Source organism: Myotis brandtii, unplaced genomic scaffold (genome assembly GCF_000412655.1).
Source record: "Myotis brandtii unplaced genomic scaffold, ASM41265v1 scaffold420, whole genome shotgun sequence".
Classification (NCBI taxonomy): domain Eukaryota; kingdom Metazoa; phylum Chordata; class Mammalia; order Chiroptera; family Vespertilionidae; genus Myotis; species Myotis brandtii.
In genome coordinates, this window is record NW_005366109.1 from 1,756,091 (window position 1) to 1,777,654 (window position 21,564).

General features: G+C 40.1%; 1 protein-coding gene and 1 long non-coding RNA gene across 2 annotated transcripts in view; both read left to right on the top strand.

Annotated features, from left to right (window-relative positions):
• Positions 1-21,564, top strand: part of DNAH8 (dynein, axonemal, heavy chain 8) — a 272,357-nt gene that overhangs the window by 16,321 nt on the left and 234,472 nt on the right. The window contains exons 7-11 of the mRNA XM_005873788.2: positions 2,483-2,659; positions 11,032-11,145; positions 15,968-16,075; positions 19,150-19,251; positions 19,679-19,825. Of these exons, the coding sequence (XP_005873850.1) occupies positions 2,483-2,659; positions 11,032-11,145; positions 15,968-16,075; positions 19,150-19,251; positions 19,679-19,825 (648 nt within the window). The remainder of the gene's footprint in view (positions 1-2,482; positions 2,660-11,031; positions 11,146-15,967; positions 16,076-19,149; positions 19,252-19,678; positions 19,826-21,564) is intronic.
• On the top strand, positions 8,549-10,829 carry LOC106727393. Its single transcript, XR_001363573.1, has 3 exons — positions 8,549-8,581; positions 9,232-9,234; positions 10,819-10,829. It is a non-coding gene; the product is annotated as an uncharacterized LOC106727393 (long non-coding RNA).

Consider the following 21,564-nt stretch of genomic DNA (forward strand, 5'->3'; position numbering starts at 1 on the left):
AATGTATTTGTGTTTAAAATCTTTACATAAACAGTATAATACTATTAAGGATCCTTTTACAGGTTTTTTTCCCCCCTCAACATTCTTTCATTCATGTTGGTACAAGTAAATTTAATTCATTCACTGTATGATATTCCTCTGTGAAAAAAAATCAGTTTATTATACAGATGTTCAGACATCTAAGAGACATTTAAATTATGTCTACTAACCTCTGTTTAAGAAGGTAGAGACGTTTATTTGTTGATTCCCTCAGAAAGATGGTTATTTCTACTTTTTTTTGCGATTGCAAACAATAAAAATACATATTTAATGAATATCTTTGTTCAGGTCTCCTTTGTTCAAGAATTTCCCAGTGGAGCCCTGGTCAGTGTAGCTCATTTGGTTGGAGTATTGTCCTGTTCACTGAAGGGTGGGGGGTTCGATTCCCAGTCAGGGCACATATCTGGGCTGCTGGTTGGATCCCTGGTTGGGGCATTATGGGAGGCGGCCAATCAATGTTTCTCACATCAGTGTTATCTCCCTCCCCCTCCCCTTTCTCTAAATAAATAAATGAATAAATAAATTGGTGGGAATATGTCCTTGGGTGAGGATTTAAAAATAAATTTCCCAGTGGAACTGCTGAGAGCAGTAATGTATGGATAATTTATTGGGTATTGCAAAGCCCTCCAAATAGTGATTATAGTAACTATAAAATATTAACTATAATATTTTGTACAGAAGCATATGAGAGTTCCCCTTTCTTCAGATTCTCATCACACTTGGGATTGTCAGATTTTTAATGGTTGCCAATATATTGGGTGTGAAATGGTATCTTGATTTATTTTGCATTACCCTGAATACAGTTGAGGTTGAGTATGTTTAATGGCTCTTTAGGTTTCCTCTTTGTTGAATGGCTTCTTCATATCTTTTACGTAGTTATATTTCAGATTGTTTGATGATATCTTACTGAATTGTTGGAGTTTAAATAGTATTTTCTGGATGTTAATCCTTTCTTGGTTCATCTTGTGTCCTGCATTTTCATCTGGTATCATAAACCCATTTCTATTCCAGTGTTATGAAGATATTCTCCTACATTATTTATTTTAAATGGTGAAATACACCAGAATAAGTACAATAAAATAAACTAATGCAAAATTAACACCTGTATAAGCTTTGCACAAATTAAGAAATGGAACACTGCCAGCACCTTGCAATCCCCTAGTATTCCTCTTCCCAATTTCAATTCCCCTTTCTTCCCCCAGCGGTAACCGTTTTCTTGACAATTATGATACTCAGTTTCATGGTTTTCTTCATAGTTTTACCCCTATGTTCTATATTTTCTTTAAGAGTTTTACCATTTTCTCTTAACATTTAGCATCTGGAATTGTGTGTGTGTGTGTGTAATGTGAGGTAGGAATCTAATTTTGTATTTTTCCATATCGTCAGCCAATTTGTCCCAGAGCTGTTTATTTAATAAGGCCATTAACAAATTTGTAATGTCAGCTCTGTAACATATCAAGTTTCTGGGACCCCTTTTCTATCCTGCTGGTCTACTTATTTGTTTTTTTGTACTTATACCATGCTGCTTTTATTTCCGTAGCTTTTTACTAAATCAGTATTTGGTATGGCAAGTCCCTTTCTGTATTTTTCTTCAAAATTGTCTTGTTGAGTACTTGTTAATTCTTTCAAGCCAGAATTTTAAGGCTAGTTTATCAAGTATCATCAAAAACCCTTCTGAAATTTTGATTGAAACTTCTTTGAATGTATACATTAATTTAGAGAAAAATGCCATCTTTATATGCCTGAATTTTTCCATTCATGAACATGTTACAATCTCTCCATTTCTGTAGGTCATATATTTGTGTGTTGGAAGTAAGTTTTCTAATTTTCTCCAAAAAGATAATATACATCTTTTGTTAACCTCTTGATATCATTGTTATTATTTATTATAGCAAGTAAATGCTATATGTTTATATTTACATTTTTAAATTGTTATATGATTTATAAGGAAATGCTACTGATATTTATATATATATATATAATCCAGCAACCTTACTTTTATTAATTATAAAAGTTTGTCTTTAGATATTCTTGAATTTTTAGAATGTGGTCAACCATGTCAGCTGTGATGATTCCATCTTTGTTTTTTCATTCCCAATTTTTATAGTAATTCTTTTGTTTACTTGTCTTGTTTTGGGCTCTCCATTACCAGGTTGAATGGAAGTGGGTGGTGATAGTGGCAAAGTTGTCTTGTCTAAAATATAATTTTAGAATTATATTTTCTAAAATTTCACTCTTAAGTATGTTTGCTGTAGATTTTTGGTAGCTAGGCACTATTTATCATTTTAAAGAAGTTCCCATCTATTCTTAGTTTGCTAGCAGTTTTAAACATTCTTTAATGTTGAATGTCATTTATACTTTTATCTTCCTTTGAAAAGATGAAAGTAACGAACTTTTAAAAGAAAGTAACACTTCTCTATTCTGTGAATATTTTTGATTGCAGGTACTTATTGAGAGTGAGCAAATGAGAAAAGAAGCTGATGACTCAGGCCCACTCACTGAACTGGAGCACTGGAAGCGCATGTCAGCCAAATTCAATTACATCATTGAACAGATTAAAGGGCCGAGTTGTAAGGCTGTCATAAATGTGCTTAATGTTGCACACTCCAAACTGTTAAAGGTAAAAGGCCGGTATTTTAAAGTTTGATATACTTCAGAACAACCAACTAGAAAATTATTCTTCTTGAACTGCTTCTTTGCATCATATATGAACATCATGTATGCAGAAGTATTCATCTTTGAGTAAGGCTTTCTCATATAATAAGTTATTTCCAGAAGAGGGAAATGAAGTATAGAAATGAAGATTTAGTCCTCAATATTTTGCACACCCATTTAAACAGTACTACTATAAAATGATTGCTATTAAAAAAAATTTTTTTTTGAAGTTGTAAATCAACAGAGGCTTTTTGAGGTCAAGAACTACATGAGAAGTCAAAAGCAAAAATGCCTTCTCTTCATACATTTCACTTTTTCCTAGAGGTTATCTTTATTAACAGTTTAGCTTGATTCTTTCCAGTTCCTTTTCTTTTTCTTTAGTCTTCCTTAAAAAATTATATATTTAGCCCTAGCCAGTTTGGCTCAGTGGATAGAGCATTGGTCTGCAGTCTGAAGGGTCCAGGATTTGATTCTGGTCAAGGGCACATGCCTGGGTTGTGGATTGATCCCCAGTGGGTGGTGTGCAGGAGGCAGCCAATTAATGATTCTGTCTCATCATTGATGTTTCTTTTTTTTTGTTTCTTTTTTTAAATTAAATCTTTATTGTTCAGATTATTACATTGGTTCCTCTTTTTTCCCACCATAACTCCCCTCCACCCAGTTCCCACCCCACCCTCCGCCCTCACTCCCCACCCACTGTCCTCATCCATAGGTGCACAATTATTGTCCAATCTCTTCCCGCACCCCCCACACCCCTTTCCCCCCCCAAGAATAGTCAGTCCATTCCCTTTCTATGTCCCTGATTCTATTACAATCACCAGTTCATACTGTTCATCAGATTATTTATTCATCATTGATGTTTCTATCTCTTTTTCCCTCTCCCTTTCTCTCTGAAATCAATATAAAAATATTTTTTTAAAAATAAAAAAATAAAAATATGTCTTTATAGCAAACTAGAGGCCCGGTGCATGAAATCTGTACATGGAGGGAGCGGGGCAGATCCCTCAGCCCGGCCTGCACCCTCCTTCAATCTGGGACCCTTTAGACATCCTTCTCACAATCTGGGACTGCTGGCTCCTAACCGCTCTCCTGCCTGCCTGATTGCCCCTAACCACTTGCCTGCCTGCCTGATTGCCCCTAATGGTTCACCTGCCTGCCTGATGGCCCCTAAACCCTCTGCCTGCCTGATTGTCCTAAACTGCTTGCCTGCCTGCCTGATTGCCCCTAACCACCTCTGCCTTGGCCCTCACCGCTGCGACTTCGTCCAGAAGGTTGTTCGGCTGTCCGGTTTAATTAGCATATTATGCTTTTATTATTATAAATAATACATGATTTTGTGTAAGAGATTTTAACATTGCAGATAAAACAAGTGTCTCTCTTTAAAAATTAAATTTATTGGGGTAACATTGTGTAATAACATTATAAAGTTTCAAGTATACAATTCTATAATGCATCATCAGTATATTGCATTGTGTGGTTACCACCAAAAGTCTAGTCTCCTTCCTTCCCCATATATTTGACCCCCTTTATACACTTCATCCTCCCTGACCCCCTTTCACCTATGATAACCACCATACTGTTTTCTATGTTTGAGTTAAAACAAGTCTCTCTTAATCACACACCTTCCCACCCCTTAACTCCTGTTCCTGAATGATAAGTACAGAGAGATAACCACAATTTTTTATTTGTTGGTTTTTAAAAATCTTTATTGTTGAAAGTATTATAGATGTCCCGTTCTTTCCCCATTGACTCTCTCCAACCTGCTCCCACCCCCTCCCCAGGCTTTCACAGCACTATTGTTTGTCCATGGGCTATGCATATAAGTTCTTTGGTTAATCTTCCTCCCCCTGCCTCCACCTGTCTCCCTCTCCCTCCTTCTGAAATACATCAGTCTTTTGCATGCTTCTATGTCTCTAGATCTATTTTGTTCATCAATTTATTTTGTTCATTAGATTTCACATATGAGTGAGAACATGTGACACTTGTCTTTCTCTGACTGGCTTATTCTGTGATATTTATATATTAGAGGCCCGGTGCATGAATTCATGCACCAGTGGGGTCCCTTGACCTGGCCTGCGGGATTGGGCCGAAACTGGTTCTTCGACATCCCCTGAGGGGTCCCGGATTGTGAGAGGGCACAGGCTAGGCCGAGTGACCCCACTGGTGCACAATCAGGGCTGGGGAGGGACACGGGAGGGCTCCAGGGCGTGTCCGACCTGTCTTGCTCAGTCCCAATCAGCCAGACCCCAGCAGCAAGCTAACCTACAAGGCGGAGCGTCTGCCCCTGGTGGTCAGTGCACATCATAGTGAGCGGTTGAGTGGCCTTAGCATATCATTAGCATATTATGCTTTGATTGGTTGAATGGCGGACCAGATGACCAGACACTTAGCATATTAGGCTTTTATTATGTAGGATGAGTATACTACCTACATATAATATTACATAATTTTGTGTTTCTGTTTTTTATAACATAGTGTCATAATGTATTATTCTTCAATTCCCTCTTCTCCCAATAGCATATCATATTTTTAAAAATTTTTATTGTTGAGAGTATTACAGATGTCCCCCTTTTTCTTCCCACTGCCCTCCTGCACCCAATTCCCACCCTGCCCCAGGCCTTCACCACCCTATTGTCTGTGTCCATAGGTAATGTATATATGCACATAAGTTCTTTGGTTAATCTCTTCCTGCCCCCTGCTCCCCACTTACCTCTGAGATTCCTCAGTCTGTTCCATGTTTCCATGCCTGTGGTTCTATTTTATTCATCAGTTTATTTTGTTCATTGCATTTCTTGTTCATTTATTTTGATTTTTACATTCATTTGTTGATAGATATGTATTTATTATCATTTTATTGTTCATATTTTTAATATTTTTTTCTCCTCCTCCTCCCTGGTGTGACCTAGTGGTTGAATGTCAACCCATGAACCAGGAGGTCACAGTTTCATTCCTGGTCAGGGCACATGCTTGGATTGCGGGCTCAATCCCAAGTAGGGGGCATGCAGGAGGCACATGATCGATGATGTTTCTCATCAATGTTTCTATTTCTCTATCCTTCTCCCTTCCTCTCTGAAATCAGTAAAACTATATTTAAAAAAAGAATACCCTTCAACATTTCATGTGCTAGTAATACTGGTTTGGTGGTGAAGAACTCCTTTAGCTTTTTCTTGTCTGTGAATCTAATCATCTGACTTTCAATTTTAAATGATAGTTTTGCTGGGTAGAGTAATTTTGATTGTAGGTCCTTGCTTTTCATCACTTTGAATATTTCTTGCCACTCCCTTCTGGCCTGCATAGTTTCTGTTGAGAAACCAGATGATAGTTGTATGGGCGCTCCTTGTAGGTAACAACTGCTTTTCTCTTGTTGCTTTTAAGATTCTCTCTTTGTTTATAACCCTTTGCATTTTAATTATGATGTGTCTTGGTATGGGCCTTTTTGGGTTCATGCTGTTTGGGACTCTATTTCTTTCAGTAGGTAGGGGAAGTTTTCTATCATTATTTCTTCAAATAGGTTTTCAGTATCTTGATCTGTCTCTTCTCCTTCTAGCACCCCCATGATGAGAATGTTGGTATGCTTGAAGTTGCCCAGAGGCTCCTCACATTATCTTCATATTTTTGGATTCTTTTTGTTCTTCTGATTGGGTGTTTTTGCTTCTTCATATTCCAAATCACTGATTTGATTCTCAGCATCTTTGACTCTGCTGTTGATTCCCTGAAATAAAGAGTAAATTATTCTTTAATTCAGTTAATTATGCTTAATTTCTGACTGGTCCTTTTTCATGTCTTTGGTATTCTAAGATCCTTGAGAGTCTCACTAAACCCATTGAAGCTCTCATTAAGATCTTTGAGCATTCTTATAACCATTGTTTTGAATTCTGTATCTAGTAGTTTGCTTGCTTCCACTTTATTTAGTTCTTTTTCAGGGGGCCTCTTCTATTCTTTAATTTGTGATATGTTTCTTTGTTTCCACATTTTGGCTACTTCCCTGTGTTTGTTTCTATGTATTAGGTAGAGCTGCTATGTCTCCTGGAATTGGTAGAGTGGCCTTGTGAAGTAGGGGTCCTGTAGGGCCCAGTGGCTCAGCCTCCCCAGTCACCTGATCTGGGCACTCTAAGTGCGCCCCTGTGTGGGCTGTGTGCATTGTCTTGTTGTAGGTGAGCCTTGATTGCTGTTGGCATCACTGGGAGGAATTGACCCCCAGGCCTATTGGCTGTGAGTACTAGCTGTGACTACAGCAGAGAAGAGCTGCTGTGCAGGAGACACCCCTATGGAGCAGGAGTTGCTTCAGTGGGGCTTTGGTGCTTACTGAGTCTGCCTCTTAAATGTGTCACTCATGGGTGTGTAGAGTTGTAATCTGGGGTGCTCTGAAGCTGTCCACCAGGTGCACTGGCTCTGGGGCCTCCCAATAGGAGCTACAGAATGATCTGCAGGTGGCTGCTACTTTTGTTGGGCTTGGAAGTGCCCAGGCGAGGCCCAGCTGTGAAGCAAGGCAGGCTGGTGCTAAGGCTGGGTCTTGGGCCTTTTATTGATAGATTTGGGGCATGCTGTCCCAAGCTGCTGCTTGTTTGAGAGATTTTAGGGAAGAGTGAAGCCTGGGCCAGGACAGGCCATTCATATGGAAAAACTGCTGCTAACAGCTTGGGTGGGACTATAACTTGGGTAGGGCAGGGTCTTAGAGAATCATCAGGGTGGAGTGAACAGTGTGAGTCAGGTTGATGGAGACTCAGATACGGCAACTACCAGTCAGCTCTGTGATGGGGGAGGTCTCAGCATAGGAACAATGACCCCTTCAAGATCCTTTTTCATGGAGAAAGCCACTCCTGAATTCTTGCCCTAATGCCAGATAATCCAGTTCCTCTCCATATGTCCCTGGGTCCCCCCAAGCCACTGTCCCAGCTCTGGAGCTCGGGGGGAGCAAGTCTGAGTAAGTCTGTGCACTGGCCCTTTAATAGTATTCTGGGTCTCCAGTAGTCTCCTTGTCACTCAGCCACATCACTGCTGATTTTTTACAGTCTGAAGTTATGGGGACTTCTCTTCCCAGCTCAGGAACCCTGGGCTGGGGGCCTGGTGTGGGGCTGGGACTCCTTGCTCCTCATGAGAGGCCTTTGCTGCCAAGATATCCATCCCAATTAAAAAAATGCCACACGTGGGTGTCAGACCAGTCTGTTTTGCCCCTACACCCCTCCTACCAGTCTCAATGTGCTTTCTTCTTTAGTTCTCTAGTTGTAGGACTTTCATTCAGCCAGATTTCAGGCAGTTCTGAATGATGGTTACTCTGTATTTTAGTTGTAATTTTGAAGTGGTTGTGGAAGGCCATGAGTACTGTATTTACCTATGCCGCCATCTTCCTTTCCTCCCCAATATCATGTCTTAGAGAGTTATGCTGGTCAGACTGAGCTGTGTAGTTTTCCAGAATGTTAATAGACTAGGTTTTATCTAATAATTTTCCTATCCTATATAATAAAGAGCTAATATGCAAATGGTTGTCACACCCTCATGCCATCACACCATAATGGCTCAGACACTCAACAACTGGGGAGAGAGGAATACCAGCCAAGCACAAGTGAGCTTGCGAGAGAGGAATGGGGACCAGCCAGGCTGTGGCCCGTGAGAGGGACAAATCGCACGCCCTGTGGTCCCAGGTGCCAGTGGCTGGGGCTGTGGCCCAGGAGAGGGACAAGCCGCCTGCCCCAAGGTCCCAGGCACCAGCAGGTGTGCCTGCACCTGTGGCCTGGGAGAGGGACAAGCTGCCTGCCCTGTGGTCCTGGGTGCCAGCGCCTGCGGCCTGGAAGAGGGACAAGTGCCTACCCTGTGGTCCCGGGTGCTTGTGGCTGTGGCCCAGGCAAAGCTGCCTGCCCATGGTCCGCTGCGGCTGTGGCCGGCCCGGGTGAAGCTGGCCTGGGTCCTGGGTGCCTGTGACCGGCTGGAGGAGGGAATCGTGGGTCCTGGATGTGGGGCGACGTAGAGGTGGTTAGGGGTGATCAGGCCAGCAGGGGAGCAGTTGGGGACCATCAGACCGGTAGGGGAGCAGTTAGGGGCAATCAGGCAGGCAGGCAGGCAGAGGTGATTAGGGATGATCAGGCAGGCAGAGGTGGTTAGGGGCAATCAGGCAGGCAATCAGAGGGGTTAGGGGCAATCAGGCAGGCGGGCAGGCAAGAGGTTAGGGGCCAGTGGTCCTGGATTGCGAGAGGCAGTCGGACATCTCCCAAGGGGTCCCGGATTGGAGAGGGTGCAGGCCGGGCTGAGGGACCCTCCTCCCCATGCATGAATTTTGTGCACTGGGCCTCTAGTTTATATATATAAAAGCCTAATATGCAAAGTGTCCCCTCGGGAGTTCGACCGACCGGGAGTTCAATTGCTTGCTATGATATGCGCTGACCACCAGGGGGTGGTGGGGAACAAAGAAAGGCCCTGGCTAGCAGCCGGCAGCCAGGGAGGGAGGCCCCAGCCGGCAGCCAGCAGCCAGCAGCTGCTAGGGACCCTACCTGTGCACGAATTTCATGCACTGGGCCTCTAGTTTATAGATAAATAGGAAAGACAGTTTTCCTTCTTTTTTTCCCAACAGTGTTAACTGTAGGTGAGCCTTGATTGCTGTTGGTGTCACTGGGAGGAATTAATATGTAGCCTTAATATGTCAATTCACATACTATTTATTTCTCCTATTTAAAGAGTACAATTCACTGGTTTTTAGTATATTCACATAGTTGTGCACCCATAACCATAATCAATATTAGAACATTTTCATCATTTCATCACCTCAAATAGAAACCCTGTACACTTTAGCTGCCACCTCCCATTTTCACCCATCTCTCCCCTGCCCCGCTCCTCCCCGGGCTAAGTAACTACCAGTCTACTTTTTACCTCTATTTGCCTATTATGGACATTCTATATAATAAAAGCATAATATGCTGTGTCCGGTTGTCCAATTGGCCATTCAACCAATCCAAGTGTAATATGTTCATGATATGCTAAGGCCGCTCAACTGCTCGCTATGACGTCCACTGACCACCAGGGGACAGATGCTCCGACTGGTAGATTAGCTTGCTGCTGGGGTCTGGCTGATCGGGACTGAGCAAGACAGGCTGGACATGCCCTGGAGCCCTCCTGCGGTCCCTCCCCGGGTGCAACCTCCCTCGTCATCCCTGGCCCCAGTCGTGCACCAGTGGGGTTGCTCAGCCTGGCCTGTGCCCTCTCGCAATCTGGGACCCCTCGGGGGATGTTGGAGAGCTGGTTTCGGCCCGATTCCTTAGGCCAGGCCAAGTGACCCCACTGATGCACGAATTCGTGCACCAGGCCTCTAGTTTTATATAAATGGAATAATCTTAATTGGCTTCTTTCACTTAAGATAATATTTCCAAGATTTATCCATGTTGTAGCATGTATCAGCACTTCATTCCTTTTAACAGCTGAATAATATTCCATTGCAAATGATATCACATTTTATCACCTTATAGACATTTGGGTTTCCACTTTTGGCTATTGTGAACAATACTACTGTGAACATTCTTGTACAGGTTTTTGCATGGAGATATGATGTAGGAGTAGAATTTCTGGGTCAGATGCTAACTCTGTATTTAAGTTTTTGAGGAAAATGGTTTCTTTTTATGTGTTAACAAATATTGCTGCAGTTAAAACTTCTATATGCATACATGCAAGTATTTCCCTAGGTTGTATACTCGGCAACCTTGTCAATACTTATTAACAGTTAAATTTTTTTCTCCAAACTGACATGTGGAAATGGCTTGTTGTATTTGCCTTTTCTTATTAATAGTGAAGTTGTCATTTTTTAAAGTTTATTGGCTATTTACATTTCTTCTCTTGTGAATTAACTGTTTATATTTTTCCTCAATTTAAAAAATTCAGAAGTTATTTTATACAGATTCTAGGAGTTCTTTATTACTATTGCTATTAATCAGTTGTTATATATGTTGATGGAAGCAGTCCACCATGGTCCCAGAGCATCTCTGGACAGTCTTGCTGGATTTGAAGCTCACTTTTCTGATAAGGAATATTTTCTTGGAATAATGTTCTGTTTTCATAACTTGACCCATACTTGAATAATCAGAATAATGTACATAGCTAACCTAGACAAGCCATTCCAAGTTGAAGCAGATCCAGTTTAAGCCTACAGACAGGATGTTAATTACCAATGGAATGAATCTTCAGTGTAGTGCATTTAAAATATTTATAACTTTAAGTCTTAAATAATATCATAAAAAGATATATCAACCACCTTTATCTACTACTTCAGTATATATATTGAATTTCTTGATTAAACTTTAGCATACTCATATATTTGGATGTGTCATAGAATTCTTACACATTTTTTTTTCTTAGAATTGGCGTGACTTGGATGCAAGAATCACAGATACAGCAAATGAATCAAAAGATAATGTCAGATATTTGTACACTCTGGAAAAAGTATGTCAACCTCTCTATAACTATGATCTAGTAAGTATGCTTTTAAAAGTGTAGCTTAAAAATTACCACATTTAAAAATAACTTAATATGTGTATATGGGAAAACCTTATACTGCAGAAAAATTATTTAAAAGATCTATTTCCCTAATACATGTCTATAATGGATTAAAGCCATATTATTTTACCCCACATTTAAATATAATGCATTATCATGAAGATGACCTCATTTGTGAATTAAACAAGACAGACATACTCATTATCTCACGAGTGACGTTCCATCACGTCTATCGTATTCTGGACGGTGGAAGCAAGTCAGGCAGGCCAGTGCCCACACAGGAGCAGGGGATTACAGAAGCGTGTGAATACCGTGAGGATTGCCATCACTGGGGCCGTCTTTGAACCTACCTACCAGGTTAGAGATTAGGAAATCAAAACTCATGGTGACAGAGTGGCGTTGCCAGCATCACTCAGCTGGTCAGCGAGGCACCTTCTAGTTTCCAACAGGACCCATCTTCTAGTTTCTAACCTACTTTTCTTATAATATTTCCACAGAGTTCCTTTAAAGGACATATTAGCACTACCATTTCCTTCTATTTTTCTAAGTTTGTATGCGTTTTTGATTCGTAAATTAACTGGCATTTCGGAATGTTTTATGTGAAGTATGAAAATGAGAGAGAACCCTCTGTCCTTTCTTTAGATAGAGAGGGGAAATCAAGGAAACCAGTGTTTGTTGAGAACCTGGGGCAGTTGTGGTTTTAAAGATGTCCACCGTCTTGAGAACCCTGGTCTTTCATTGTAGGCATTTCCATATACTTTCATTCTGTATTCACAACAGGACTAGGAAACTGAACTTGAGCATTTCTACAAGTGTAAGTGATGCGACTGAATTTGAATCCAGTACTCTTTGACATTATAAGTTGTATTTTCCCCCCACCTCATTTTGCTGTCTCCTCAAGGTATTCTCTAAATTTATATGCTCTTGAAATAATTTACATTCGTGTCTGACACACATGTTCAGCATTCTCCATTTTAATCTTTGAAGAGATAGTCAAATCCTCCACATACATGGCACCATTGGCCATATAGCCGGGGTGACCAATCTTTTTGGGGTAGAGTTTCATCCTAGAGGCAGGGAAAGGGGAAGAGTCTATGTTCCATATCACTTATATCCGGAGAAGAGGGATGTGTATGGATATTTCATATACATCCCAAGAGGATACTGGTAGCCAAGGAATTTCATGTGGATGGTGAGGGAAAAGTGGGTTGAGAGTCCTGGACAGGTGCAGTTCTTACTGCCATGTGGGAATCCATCATCCATCAGGAAGCACCATAAAAGAGGATAGGAAGACTTCTCAGAAGCAGTTTTTTAATTGATTCCATACAAAGGTGATGGATTTTAACTTATTTACAACTTCTTGTTGTTTACAAAGAGAATTATGATTTAAACTTTACTAGGTATTATGAGCTTCTAAAATCAGGTGAAACTGTTAATACTGATCTCTACTGACAACAAATAATCAATTTGAACCACGCTTTGATCATGAAACGACCAGAATGTGCCAGAATACACGGCAAAGTAATTTTGCTTCATGATGATGCACCATCACACACTTCAAAACCAGTTCAAGACACGTTAAAAGATCTTGCCTGGGAAGTATTAACCCACCCGCGGTATTCACCAGACCTTGCTCCTTCAGATTACCACTTGTTACGATCGATGGCACAGGCACTTTCTAAGCAGCACTTCAAAACGTACGAAAAAGTAGAAAGTCTGGTCTCTGAATGGTTTGCCTCAAAACAAGAAAAGTTCTATTGGGACAGTATCCACAAATTACCTGAAAGATGCGGGAAATGTGTAGCTAGCGATGGACGTTACTTTGAATAAAGCACTTTTGATGTTTCTCTTGAAATTACCAGGTTTTCTTTGATTACAAAATCTGCATTATTAACTGGTACACCTAGTACTCTCTTCACTTCTACTCCTAGTACAGGCTCCTGAACTTCTGTTAGGAACCTTTTTAAAATCCGTTTCACATAAGAACATCTTAGGTGTTTCTGTGCATATGACCATGAGCAAAAAACCCCAGATTATATGGTGACAGAGGAATATAGCTGTTGCTTGGCTCACTCTAGAGATCAAGGACTTAATTCCTCAGCTTTATAACATGTGCAATTGAAATTTGTGTCTAAGAAAAATTAGAAAATTAGAATTATCACATGTCACAAGCACTTGGGGTTACTCACAAGAGTTGAGGAAGCAAATATTAAATACACATATACGTAATGCCTATTCTAGAAGGTCTTCCTACAAGTGGCTCTTGATGTCAAAAATAATAGGTGAATGAAGACAGCAAAATGTTACCATCTGTCAAATCTGGTGGTGGGGATAGATGATCATTAGACTATTCTCTTCACTTTTCTATACATTTAAAACTTTCCAGTATAAAAAATAAATGTGGGAAAAAAGATACAATAGTTTCTATTGTTACCAAGACTTTTAGATTTTAAGGTCTACTGATTTCATCTTCTTGGTTCAACAGACTTGCTTAAATTCCCATAATTTTCACATCTTTTAGTGCTGGTGTTCTTTTCATCCAAGTAATTTATAACACTTTGTTCATTTATTCTAGCTGTGGATATACATTATTATTATTATTACTACTACTATTTTATTGTTATTGAGCTTTTTACGTTCTCTGATGTAGGAATGTGCTTCCCCCTAATACACCCACTATTTTTGTAGTTTCACAAATTCTTTTTTTCTCACTTTCTTTCTTTTTATTAAAAGCAACCAACAATTTCTGTTTAGTTTGTCACTGTCATTTGAGCAGGAAAAGTGCAGAGGACTCATGCTTCCATTGCTCGTTGATAAATTTTATCATCCTGGTATTACACTTTAGGCATATCTACTATTACACATTTTACATATAAAATGTCTGAGTACTGTGTATAAATAGGTAAGAACTATGCACTCAAGCAGCTACTATTATAAGTAACTAGAGGCCTGATGCACGAAATTCGTGCAAGAGTAGGCCTTCCTTCCCCTGGCTGTTGGCACTGGCTTCCCTCTGGCACCCAGGACCTGGGCTTTCCTCGTAGCCCTGGCTTTGTCCAGAAGGTCATCCAGAAGGCCGTCTGGTCTAATTAACATATTATGCTTTTATTATTATAGATGATGTTTAAAATTCAGATGAAGGGCATTTTCCTGATTGATCCATTTGTTGCTGTCCCTAAGCCTTCTTTATTGGAGTTAGGGGTACTTTGTAGGCTTGCCTTGTTGAGGGTGGCAGGGATGCCTTCTGGGCACATTTCTTATTAGAATTTTTTTTGATCTACAGATGACACATCTAATATGAATTCTGACATATAAGGTTAACTATGAAATAATGTTAATGTTCATAAGCTGCATACAATTGATTTAATTATGTCTTTGTCACACCTCATACCTGGGACATACAGTACATGATTTAGTAGTAGTTCTTTCTGGTCTTACTTATTCCATCACCATTTTAAAAATCGTTGCTATATTTATATTGTCTTAGCAATGAACAGGCATGCTCCTTGAGGGAGGGAGTGCCATTGCCCTTATCTGTTCTTCCATCGTGATTTGCATCATGGGGAAAAGCAGGCCTCAGTCATCTCAGGCACAGAACTGGTTAACTTCCCTGCCTCTCCATTTTGTCATGGGAAAAATGGGGATAACAATATTTTATTTTATAGGTTCTAAAACATTTTTTATTACATTTTAATATCTCTGCACTCAGAGAACATCTTTCAGTCAGTTGAGTTTTATGAATCATTGTGAATGTGACTCAACACTTTTGATTATTAGTTCTCTTCTTGAGGGGTAGAATTTGTTCTATTTTATTTTATTTTATTTAATTTTTTTTGTACCATTGGTGTGAATTCAGACTGCAGTGAATGAGTGCCAGCTTGTGGTACAAATTCTCAGGGGAATTCATTTTCCCTCCCTCCACAAGGAGTGGGATTGGGATATACAAGGTTTGTTCCTATCTTTTTCTCCACGGCTCCTCTGTTTCATCCTTACCGTTACAGGGGGAGGGGGGGGTGGAGCCATTTGATGGCTTAGTTTTATGTGGGAGTGAGATGCCCTTTTCTTAGTATCATGTAAAGTAGTGGGACAGTACCGTCTTGCAACCAGAGATGTCTTAGCTGTGATGAAATCAAACCTACCTTAAATGGTCATTGTCCCCATAAAGTGCCTGGCACACAGGAAGCACTGGGTACACATTAGCAATTGTTTTATCTGTGTGTGCACTTGTTCTGCTCTGCTCTGTGCTGTTCTGCTGTTTAACTTGTTTGTGTACGTCCCTTGCACTCTGCCGTGACCTCCTCCAGAATAGGTTCTGTATTTGTGGATTTTGCCCAATATTCTCAGTACTTAGTGGCACTTAGTATGCTTGCTGCATGGTGAATTGAGTGGAACACATGGAAATGAGTACTAGTCTAATCTCTGTTTTTAACTGGCTTTCTGACCCAGGTAAGTCACTTTACCCCTCAAAATATCAGTTTCTTCACCTTTAAAAAGAGCAGCTTGAACGATGAATCCTTAAAATAACTTTCATCTCTAATATTTTATTTTTGAATAAACGTTTAAGCAACAATAATACCAAATTCTCTTCACCCAGTTTCTCCTGTTAGCATTTTGAGTTCCGCTGGCACATTCGTCAGAACTGATGTCCTTTTCCTGTTCCAGGATCCAGCCTAGGATACCACATTGCCTTTAGTGAAATTGGACGTTTATGTATGTTTAGAGTTTCGAATATTATAGGATATTGGTTATTAAACTTATAAGTATATGAGGGAATTCACTTGATACATTTCAATTTTAGGTTTCCATGGCCCATGGAATACAAAATTTGATTAATGCCATCAGAATGATTCACAGTGTGTCGAGGTATTATAATACCTCAGAGAGAATGACCTCATTGTTTATCAAGGTAAGTTTGTAAGGGAGGAAGTCACACATGTAACTCTGTGAATAATGCTCTCCCTCTGAACCGGAAAAGGGAAATGGGAAGGTTGGTGCCTGTCGGAGATTTGGATTTTAATACTTCCGGTGGACAAGAAAAGGAAGGTGTTGACTGGAGGCAGTTGTACTTAATTGAAAGGGTACTTTTCTCCTTGTCAGAGATAAGCCTCCAGGCTTTTTGGTTAAGTGTAGATGGTGACCATATTTATCCTTTCCAAACACAGTAGTTTTGCTCAAGAGCTAAGGTTTCTGTCCACTATTAACAATGTTTCTTTAGCTACCCCACCGGCACTGTAGTTTGTGTAAAATTTCTCATGTAATGCCTTATGGTTAATTATTTTAAATGATTTGAAAAATTGCCTAAGAAACATATGAATAGAATTTCTTTGTAAATGATTCAAGCAGAATATAAGTAACATTCACATTTCAACTTTAACACCCCCTCCCCCCACAAAGGATAGATTTAACCATTATGTTCTCAACAAGGCAAGAACCTTGGTATTCTTCCCTGTCACTTCTTTCTCTCCTTCATGCTGTTTATGTTCCATATTGAGATCTCTAGTTCCATGTTATTATTAATATTTTTCAACATTATGAATCAACAAGTTTTCAGACTAAAATCTAAATAGTGTTAGTTTCTTTGATTATCTCTGTTTTGTGATTTCCACATTTTCTTCCATTGTGGATTCATTACTTCTTTTTTTTAATTTGTTGATTTTTTAGAGGGAGAAAGAGAGAGATAAGGAGAGAGAGAGAGGGAGGGAGGGAGAGAAATATCTATTTGTTGTTCCATTTATTTATGTATTCATTGGTTGCTTCTTGTATGTGCCCTGATCAGGGATCGAGCCCACAAGCTTGGTGTACTGGGACAATGATCTAACCATCTGAGCTGTCAGACCAAGATAATTCATTACTTCTTTTGCCAAAAAAAATTGTCAACTGGTTCTTTTCTCTTTCTTTTCTGTGTGTGGTGAACCTCCTGAATTCCCACATGTCTGAAAATACCTTCATTTTGTCCTCCCACTCAAATACTAGTTTCACTGGAATCCTAAGTTCAATGTATTTTCTTCTGGAACTTTGAGGATATTGCTGTCCAATACACAGTATTGTTGATGAGAAATTTGATGCTAATCTGATTGTTTTTCCTTTGTCGGAATCATGTTTTATTCTCTCAGGAAGCTGTTAGGATTTTTTTCTTTATCCTTGAACTTCTAAAATGTCAAAGTGATGTGGTTCTTTTTATATTTATCGTGTTCTATAGTTGCTGGGTTGTTTCAATCCAAAGATTTTTGTCTCTCCTTTTCCTGGAAAATTACCTCTTTTGTCTTTGATTATTTCTTACCCACTTGTTCAGTTTATTCTCACCCTTTGAATCTAACTTCCATTTCTCTTAACTATTTTTTGTGTGTGTGTCTATCTTTGTCTTTTGACCTTTCAGCTCACTTATGTGTTCTTAATTTCTGCCCCAAATGCTGGCCAATTCATCAATAGATTTTTAAAAATTTTGAAAATAAAAATTTCAATTTCCAAGTTTTCTAATTGTAAAATCCTCTCATTTCTTTCTTATGAAATAACTAGAGGCCCAGTGCACGAATTTGTGCATGGGTGGGGTCCCTCGGCCTGGCCTGTGATCAAGGCCTATTGGGGGGCTGGCCAGGGAGAAGGACCTCGGGAGGTTGGCTGGCAGCCCCCGCATTGGGGCCTGTTGGGGGGGCTGCTAGGGGAGAGGAAGCTGGCTGTGGGAGCACACTGACCACCAGGGGCAGCTCCTGTGTTGAGTGTCTGCCCCCTGGTGGTCAGTGTGCATCATGGCAACTGGTGGACTTTTTGTTCCGGTCATTCTGGTCATTCCGGTAGTTCTGGTCGTTTGGTCATAATGGTCGCTTAGGCTTTTATATATACAGATTTGGTTAATAAAAGAGATTTTTAAAAGATTTTACATATATTTCTTCTGTATTTCCTATCTTTGTTGAGTTTACTGCCTCTGTTTCCAAGTTTGTATTCTTTAATTGCTTGACGATTCTTGGTTGTCTGGCAGTCTTTATATTTGAGACTTCTAATTTGCCTCCCTGTTCTGTTTGTTGTAGGGGAGGGAAGTATGAATAATATTTTCTCTGATATGTCATCCTGCTGTGCAGTAGCTACCTGGCACAGCCACACCTCTCCAAGACTTTGGTTCACATCTACAGCTTTGTCCTTTCAGTATGTGTCCCTTTGCCTGTTGCATAAGTTGCTCCAAATTCAGTGTGCAGGGTTACAACCAAAGGCCCCTCACGACATCTACCATCTTGAAAAGTTCCCATATTGTTTCACCTTCACAATAACCTTCTCCAGAACTGGGTTCTGGTTTTCTCTAGCCTTTTTTTTTTCTTATAGATTTGATCCCATATGCTTTCCATATTTTAAGAATTCTCCAACACTTCTGTGTGCCAGTCTGCCATCTTGATCTAACCTCTGGACTATTTAAATAGATATCTTGACCTTTTTCACTATTTGGAGGGATATGATGTTTGGTTTACATGTTGAAGGATGGTGAAGAATCACACTTAGACTAGATCAAGTTCTAATTAGTGCAGAAATAAACAAGTGGGAAATATAGTAGATTTTGAAATTTATAGCCCCAATTACATTGACTTAAATGTTGTAGGTAAGTGTGACTTTTTTTTTTTTACTGGAATGTACATTTCTTTGTGATTTATATATTGTGATTCACTACATAAGTTTACTATTTATCATTTTAAAAAATATATATTTTATTGATTTTTACAGAGAGGAAGGGAGAGGGATAGAGAGTTAGAAACATCGATGAGAGAGAAACATCGATCAGCTGCCTCCTGCACACTCCCCACCGGGGATGTGCCCGCAACCAAAGTACATGCCCTTGACTGGAATCGAACCTGGGACCCTTGAGTCTGCAGGCCGACGCTCTGTCCACTGAGCCAAACCGGTTAGGGCACTATTTATCATTTTTATGCTTGTGATTTTAAAAATGAAAAAAAAATTTATTTCTCTACAGTTATTTTGGACTAATATTTATTTTAGGTAACAAATCAAATGGTGACAGCATCTAAAGCCTATATTACTGATGGAGGAATTAACCATGTATGGGATCAGGAAACACCCCTTGTACTAAAGAAAATTCAGGTTTGTATATGTATTTTTATTTATTTATTTTATTTTGTACGTATTTTTATTTTCATAAAGTAAAGCTTTCACCATTTGGCCCAATTTTGTTTACTTTATTAATGCACAAAGCATGTTAATTTTGATAAAACATTGAACAAAGTAGCCTGAGAGAGAGATAGAGAGAATCATTGATCGCTGCCTCCTGCATGCCCCCTACTGGGGATTGAGCCTGCAACCTGGGGAATCAAACCATGATCTCCTGGTTCATAGGTCGATGCTCAACCACTGAGCCATGCGGGCCAGGCAATAATGTGAATTTTTAATGTTAACAGCAATAGCCCCTGTTGAGGAGCTGATGTGATCAGCTCTGTGTGAGAGTAGAATTTTTGACTCCTGAACAAATGTCTCACCACCCTTTCTGCCCCTTCTTTTAATTTTTCCACAGGATTGCATTTTCTTATTTAAGGAATATCAAGCATCTTTTCACAAAACAAGGAAACTGATTTTAGAATCCTCAGGGGAAAAGTCTTTTGAGGTTTCAGAAATGTATATATTTGGAAAATTTGAAGCTTTCTGCAAAAGACTGGAAAAGGTAAGCATTGTGCAGCCATCGCATCCACCCCCAAACACACGTCTCTGGTTATGTGGTACTTTATGTAGCACTGTGAGAATTATTGTTCCAGATTGCTCGTCTCACTATTGGTACGACTCATATTACTTACTGCATTTTATTATATCTTATTTTTTATTCCTGATTAGTGTCTTCTGCCAGATACACAGAAGCTATGGCAAACTTTCAGTTTTCTCCAAGTCTGCCTCCACCCAGGGAGCTTGAACTCAAAGCCTCTGCTCTTCACCATTGTGTTGGGCAAGAGGACGTGTGAGATGAAATGCCTGCAATACCTGTCAGAACCCGGTGGTCATGTTGTATCGGGGTGTGTGGGCACCTTCTCTTTCTAGGCCAGTGTACAGGGTGTATCCACAGACATGGTGTGGGTGATGTCTTTACTGGGCATACATGGGTTAGAAACTTCTGCGCCTCTGATTCATTTGCTAAGACTGGCTGGGGAGGAGTGATACTGTTTTCTGGGTATATAGGCTGTCCATTCAGAGGCTTGTTGGAGGTAGCCTTTGAAAAGTCTACAAAAATATATCATTTAGGTATGACCTACTCCAGTCCCCCACAACCTTGCCAACTTTTTAGGTCCTGATAATATTTAGAATCCTGTTCATCGTTTGTTGGAAGTTGCTGAGGCATTACATAGGTTGAAGGGCATTTCCTAGACATGTCCAGAGCCCATTTTTCATTTGTAACCCCTAACACAGTTAGGATAGGAAGGTATGAGTGATGAAGAGAAGCAAGTTACTGGTTGGGGTCTAAATACATACTTCTATTGGGCTGTTTTTGCTTGTTCCTTTAATAGCTTTATTGATCTACTAGAGGACCAATGCATGCAATTCATGCACTGGGGTAGTTCCTCAGCCCAGCCTGCACCCTCTCGCAGTCCAGGAGCCCTAGGAGAATGTTCAGGCCTAAGCCAGCAGTCAGACATCCATCTGGCAGTCTGGGGTTCTTGCAGTCTGGGACCCCTTGCTCCTTTACCACCCACCTGCAGTGGAGGAGGGAGAGGCTCCTACCACCACCACTGCGCTAGCCAGCCATGAGCCCAGCTTCTGGCTGAGTGTTGCTCCCCCTGTGGGAGCACACTGACCACCAGGGGACAGCTCCTGCGTTGGTCAGTGCGCGTCATAGTGACTGGTTGTGTTGCTGGTCATTCTACCATTCAGTCGATTTGCATATTAGGGTTTTACTATATAGGATAATTCATACACCATACAATTCACCCATTAAGGTGTTTAAGTCAGCATTTTCTCATACATTCACAGAGTTATGCAACCATTTCTACAATCTAATTTTAGAACATTTTCATTCCCACTGAAAAAATCCCATCAGCAGCCACACTCCTTTCCCCCTTCAACCACTAATATTTCTGTTTCTATAGATTTACCTGTTCTTCTGATGTGTTCTTTTGTGACTTCTTTCATTTAGCATAACGTTTCAAGGTTCATCTGTTTTAGCATTCCTTTTTATTGCTGAATAATATTCCATGTATGGATATACCACATTCTATTTATCTATTCATTAGTTGATGGATATTTGGGTTGTTTCCACTTTTTGGCTGTTATGAACAGTGCTGCTATGAACATTTGTGTACATATTTTTGTATGGACTTATGTCGTTATTCCTCTGGAATATATGCATAGGAGTGGAATTGCTGTGTCATGTGGCAATGCCGTGTTTAACTTTTTGAGGAGCTGCCAACTTGTTCT